This window comes from Helobdella robusta (genome assembly GCF_000326865.2).
Source record: "Helobdella robusta unplaced genomic scaffold HELROscaffold_161, whole genome shotgun sequence".
NCBI classification, from domain to species: Eukaryota; Metazoa; Annelida; class Clitellata; order Rhynchobdellida; family Glossiphoniidae; genus Helobdella; species Helobdella robusta.
In genome coordinates this window covers 3,645-9,870 of record NW_008703899.1, presented here as the reverse complement: position 1 = coordinate 9,870, position 6,226 = coordinate 3,645, and the positions used below count along the sequence as shown (strand labels likewise).

Genomic DNA, 6,226 nt, shown 5'->3' with positions numbered 1-6,226 from the left:
CGCGGGTGTGAGGGTTTAAAAATACGTGTGTGTGTTTCACGTTGTCACCATTTTGTAACAATCATCCAATCATCACACACACACAACACACACATGCGCGCGCGCACACACACACACCACACACACACACACATGAGATTATATTTATGTCTAGTTGCTATTCTTGAATTTTAATTTGAACGATAATTATAACAGGTTCACTGTTTGTTGGATGCGTTGGGATTGGTTGTTATGTTGATTACTTGTTTTGTTTGTGTTTATATTTGTTTGTTTATTTGTTTGTCTGTTTGTTGCTTGTTTGCAGTCTTGTATTCTGGTATTTGGCAACTTACAAAATATATTGATGGAAGTTATTGGAGTGCATAAATGCAGACATGCACACATAACCACTTTACTTGCCATTTAATTATCTTTTTTAATATATTTTAAACAATTTCAAAATATTTTAAAATACATTTTTAGTCAAAATTTTCAAAACAAACTTGTACTGTAAATTGACCAAATGTCACGCGAATTCAAATGAGGTTGTTCAGGTATTAACATTATTTAAAATTTTATTAATTCAAATATGAGAAGAGCAGATGTTGTTTGGAAGATGCAAATTGAAACTGAATCATAAAAACGATCGCTTGGTTAACAATTTTTGTTTTTTGAAAAACATTCCATATTAATTTTTTCATAATATATAATTATATTTTTCTGAAATACGCAGCGTTAGTATATATTTAAACAAGTTTAATCTAAGCCCTGATATTTAAAATAATTATGTAGAAATAAGTAATTGGCGTAGTGGTGAACCAAACAATAAGGGTGGCAATGAGGATTTTTTGGAGCTCCATAATCATATATCGGAAAAATTTGAATTCAATGATGTTCCTGGCAATTTCGACCGTTGTCCAATTTGTCAATTCGATGGATAAAAAACAGAATTTGACGCATGACATTTGAAATGCAATTGAAACATTATTAACTAAAACGGAATAAAATTAAATTTCATCAAAACTTTTAGAGCGTGTTAGAATTTGAAATTTTTTTATTTTACAAACAATATTGATGAATAATTAAATTAATTATCATTAATAATCGAAAAAATAATATATAATTGTCAGCTTTCGCTCTCAAATTGTATATAAAAAACAACAAGATGATTGATTTTCAAATTTCACTTACTCTTGAAACTGAACAGCCAAACACAAAGTCATATAATATTGAAAGCAGCCAATGTCTAAAATGTTAATAACTCAAATTTTTAACGTTCATTTATGACTATATAACGCTAAATAAAGCAACCAACATAACGCAATGCATTCAACGCAAATCACAGCTATAACGTTGATCAAACAAATTCACAACATTAATTTCAAAGTGACAACACTAACATTCAACTGGCTCAACTAAAACAACAACGAACAACGTGCCCGCCTGCACACCTGTTGTACGGCTCTCCACTACTTTCACAGCTAGACTTTCCACATAACATTCGTATCTGCACACATACCTGAATCAAATATATATACATACAGTTCGTTTATCACAATTCAAGTGCATATATCACCCTATATATTATAAAATTTGAAGTTGATCTTAAGTATGAAATTAATTAAGATTCGCTTGTGTACTTTAGCCTCGTATTTCAATACTTATTAGAAGATCTCTCCATAAAGATGTTTGGTGCATGCATTTGTTCGTTCACGTTTCGATTTCTGCAATTGTTTGTGTTTTGGTCTGCCAGCGAAATTTATAAAAAAAATTCAGTTAATTTAAAATCGTGCTGTCCAAGTTTGATCCAAATTTCTAAAAATTTATTTGATTTAAAATTTCATTTGCTACTTTGATGTTTTATGATCATATAGCTTCTTTTTTTTCTTTTTTTCTTTCATTCTTTCCTTCTTCCTTTTTTCTTTCTTCTTTCTTTCAGCTAGGAGTGTTGTAGGTGCTTCCAAGTATGATCACGGCTCTCAAATTTCGGTTGAATTGTATTGGCCGATTGTAATGAAACTAGAATTAAATAATTAAGTAATTAAGTAAGCACTTAATCACTTAATTAATTATAAAATTTTTACGTCTGCAGAGATTCCCGGCCACATGGCATTCCATAATTATTTAAAATGTTAATAAAAAATATGTATACACTGATATAGTCGTTTTAATCAATATTCACTAATCCGAAAAGATGATATATAAGGAAGATAATTAAACTGAAAAATAATGAAATAATATACTAATTTAAACGTTTTAATCTAATAATGTTTGTAATGAACCCGACGAAACACGCTAAGATATTATAAAATCACGTAAAGCACATGAAATGTTTATTTAACGCTCTGAATGTTGAAAATGTAACTGCATTCGTTGCTTATGTTACTAGAAATGTAACCAATTCCTTGCTCTTTCTGGAGCGCCTTCAAGTTACTTGACAACGTGAACAAACATAAACGTTATTACTGCACATCAACGTCCAACAGCCAACAAAAAATGTCATTGAAAAAGTTTTAAAATAAAAAAATATTGAAAATTGAAAATTAAAAAAGTTAAGTTAATTAGAAAAGTTTATCTCTCATTTATATATCATTCACACTGTTCGCTAGATTGGTCAGTAATTAACAAATTACTACTACTAGCAATGAAATAATTTAGAGGAGTTGAAGATATGATGTGGATAGCATGTTGAAATAAGCTCCTCACACGTCACGCTTAATCATCATCCTGCTGTAAGTGGCGGGTAGGAATGCATAACGGAAATCAACGGAACCGTACGGACCATTTAGGTTTTGATAATAGCACTTGTTGAACCAATTGCCTGATGAATACTTCAAAGCACAACTGTGGTTGACATATTGGTCGTTATCCTGGTCGGGTGTGGAGAACTTCATGCCGTTGTGGAAGTAGGCAGTTTGATAGTTCAGAATGTCATCCTTACTTCCGCTGTATCCAGATACGTTGAGAGAATATTTTTCAGGTTTGGAATTTGTCTAGATTATTTACAAATGTTATGTTTGTTAATAAGAATCATTTTCAACAGACGTTTATGCACCAACAAGTAAACCAAATTAATTTTTAGAGATGAGAAAGTTGAAAAAAAATTAAAAATCGATTCAAAAATGTTTCAATAAATAAAAAAATAATATTCTATCATTTCAATTAGTATTCACTTCGGTGATTTGTACGTTGCAAAGTAGCTAACCTTGAAATGATCGTATTCATCAGAGTACCAAACTCCATTGATTAGAACTTCGAATCTCAAGCTGTAATCAGCCGATTTCGTTAATTGGTGCATCTTCTCCAGGCCCAACCAGAAGTTTTTATAGTGATTTCCAAATCCTGTCTAACAATAATTAATTTTAAAGGTTCAAGGTCAATCTCTCTTTTGCTTTTGCTTTTGAAGTATCAAGGACAAACACACACAACGCATATGAAAATCACGCATCACACACATTGCATATAATAGACTGGAATCTATTTGTATTCGAACCCTGTTACTGCATCAGCTGGACCAGGCGCCTCTAACCATTGAGCCATCACGCCGCATATTCATGTCATGAGTATGTTTAAAAAACTTCAAAAAATACCTTGTACGCATTCCAGGATTGATTGAAACTCAGCGAGCCATCAACCCTCTGCTGAATGACAATCCATCCATTGACAGACGTAACAGGAGTTGAGTTAGCAAACGTTGGAATTTTCAACAAAATTGTTTCGTTTGCAGCAACGTATACTTTCATGCGTTGAAATTATAAATATTTTCGTCCAATTATTCAAACGAGAAAAATATTTTACAAAATTCAGTTTAATCACTCGTAAGAAAAATTGGGGGTCTTGGGGTCGAGTGGTTAGCGTGTCCGTCTACCACTCCTACGACCCGGATTCGAATCCTGTAATTTTTACAGGTTTATCCGGGTTGCCGACCCCCGGCCAGCCTAGCCGTCTATCCTTTCGAGGCTGGTAAATGGGTAGACGACGTAAGTTGTCGCATGTTGGCCGGCGAGGTGGCTCAGTGGTTCGAATGCTCACTGAGTCAAACATCTCAATGGCTATCATATACTCAGCATATATGAAGCGGTGCTTGCGCGTGCACATAAATACATGTGTACGTTGTGCAAAAAGGATAAGCAGCCTTTGTGGCAAAGATGGCCGCTTCAAATCAATGGCTGAAGATATGAAGAACATAATCTATATATGCAACATTGTAAATGGTTCTGCGTATGAAAATAAAGACTAAAAAAAAATCTGACAAATTTGACTAATAAAGTCTATAATCAATATAATAGATCAACTACCTCGAGGGTCAGGACAGATGGACAACTGCCTGCTACCAGTGAGACACATGTAGAGAGCACAAGGATTGCTGATGCCAGGTAGTGAGTTGGAACAAGAGTAGAACAATCCACCGTTGAAGGTGAATGGAAAGTTGCAGGATTTGCTCAGGTTCAGCGAGTTATTAGTTACTGGCAAACCGATTTTGTTAGTTAATAAAAAATCTTTTACTAAGTTTTTGGCATAAATTATCTGGTTAGAAAGCATTATACATTTCTTCACATCAATTGTCATTATTTTTTTCCTATAAATAAAACTAAACTCCAATGTAAAAAAAAACATCGATTCAAAAGTCCGCTTAAATGTTATCCTATACTCAATTGCGTACAATTATTAATTACAAATTTCAATGTTGTATTGTGAGGAGTTTTCATTTAAAACAAAGTTATTGTTCAAGTTAATCATGGCAGCCCTTGAAAACGTCTTCATTGCCTACTCTTCTTACTTTTACATCAAACAACATTATTTTATGAAATTTGATGCTTTCGTTTAGCTATATCCAGTTTTTTTCCTTCCTAATATTAAAAATGTTACCAAAAATAAAAAACAGTGAAAATTGATCGGTTTGTAGGCCTCTAAAAGTAAATGCTTCTTATCTAACGCTTGCAGTTTTTTTTCCGATGTTACATAAATTTGTTATTCCTCCATGTGCCTTAATATAAGTGTTATAAGCTAGAGGCATTGAAGGGATAGTGATTTTTGCAGCGTTCAAACCAGGTTGGTGAGAGAAAATCCACTAAGTTAAAAATTGATCTGGAAAATATATTTCAAACTTTTTTAATAATTGCGGTGAGTAAATTTGCAGAAAACGCTTCTTTCGTTGAACGGTTGAATAAAAAAGTTGAATATGTGAAAAGATTTTTTTTTATTATTTTTATTTGTATTGTTTGTTATATGAAATTTAAAGTAAATTTAACTTAAAAAATCAAATTATTTGTTAACAATTTAGAACTTTAGCCTGATTTTCATTAGTTTTTAATAAATTGTAAAAAGATATAGAATCTATTTAAAAATTATAAATGTTGTTTTTTTTTATAATAAATTAATTGTAAAAAGCTAGTGAATTTTATTTGCACTTTTGAAAATATGACGTCGGTTATAAATCCCTAGTTTAATATTACAAAATAATAATAAAAAAAACAAAACTAACAAATTGGCGGAGTTGGACTGCCGTTCAGTGGTGCTGGTTGAGAGAATTAACGCTAATTAGATTGCGATTATACAAAAAACCATCGACTAACTTAATGCTTCTTTAGCTGCAACGTCCTATGTTTTTTTTTGTTATTGAATTTAATATTAGTTTAATTAAAACAAACAATTTTTTTTTAATTAAAAATGAACTGACTTCGTAAGCGAGGCAATAAGATTCGTTCAAAACAATCTTGTAATGAACATCGCAAGTGAAATGAAACAGTTGGCAATATTTAGCTGGGTGTCTGGCATTGTTGGATATGTAGTTGAATGCGTTGCACGTGGTGTTGTTAACACATTCAATAGAACATTCCAAAACAGATCTTATGTTGGTTAGTACGGTGGTAGGTTCGGAAAAAAAGCACCTGGGACTGTCTGGCTCTCCTTTCGTTCTATATTTCTTACCAGCTACTGATGCTACCGAGTTGACTGATGATGATGTGATCACCATAAAACAAATTATGGACCACTTCATATTTTAACAATAAATTTCAACCTATTAATTAAAATTAGTTATTTCAATTTTTTCGAAATATCTTTCAAAATATTGTTAATACTTGTATGATTCGTGTTTAATTTTACAAAACTTTGTAACTCCCTCTGCTTCTTATACTAAGAAATGGCTTTAAGAAACATCTTTCGAACAATACGTGAAGCGCATATGACCGTCAGTAAAAGACAAACCATTTGTTGGTACTTCGTTGAATGAAGTTTTAAAAAT

General features: G+C 32.0%; 3 protein-coding genes across 3 annotated transcripts; all 3 read right to left on the bottom strand.

Moving 5' to 3' along the window:
- Nucleotides 1–2,747: 2,747 nt before the first annotated feature.
- HELRODRAFT_144663 (hypothetical protein) lies at nt 2,748–3,635 on the bottom strand (the record flags this gene model as incomplete). Its single annotated transcript, XM_009015796.1, has 3 exons — nt 2,748–2,972; nt 3,185–3,325; nt 3,570–3,635. Coding segments are annotated over 3 exons (432 nt in total), but the record flags the coding sequence as incomplete, so codon positions are not given.
- Nucleotides 3,636–3,852: 217 nt separating this feature from the next.
- HELRODRAFT_184102 (hypothetical protein) lies at nt 3,853–4,548 on the bottom strand (the record flags this gene model as incomplete). The annotated part of the gene is made up of 2 exons (XM_009015795.1): nt 3,853–4,148; nt 4,278–4,548. The coding sequence occupies 2 exons, from the start codon at nt 4,546–4,548 to the stop codon at nt 3,853–3,855; spliced, it is 567 nt and encodes a 188-aa protein (XP_009014043.1).
- A 911-nt stretch (nt 4,549–5,459) lies between these two features.
- Nucleotides 5,460–5,980, bottom strand: HELRODRAFT_184101 (hypothetical protein; the record flags this gene model as incomplete). Its single annotated transcript, XM_009015794.1, has 3 exons — nt 5,460–5,497; nt 5,556–5,580; nt 5,660–5,980. 3 exons carry the CDS (start codon nt 5,978–5,980, stop codon nt 5,460–5,462), a joined length of 384 nt encoding a protein of 127 aa, XP_009014042.1.
- Nucleotides 5,981–6,226: the final 246 nt, after the last annotated feature.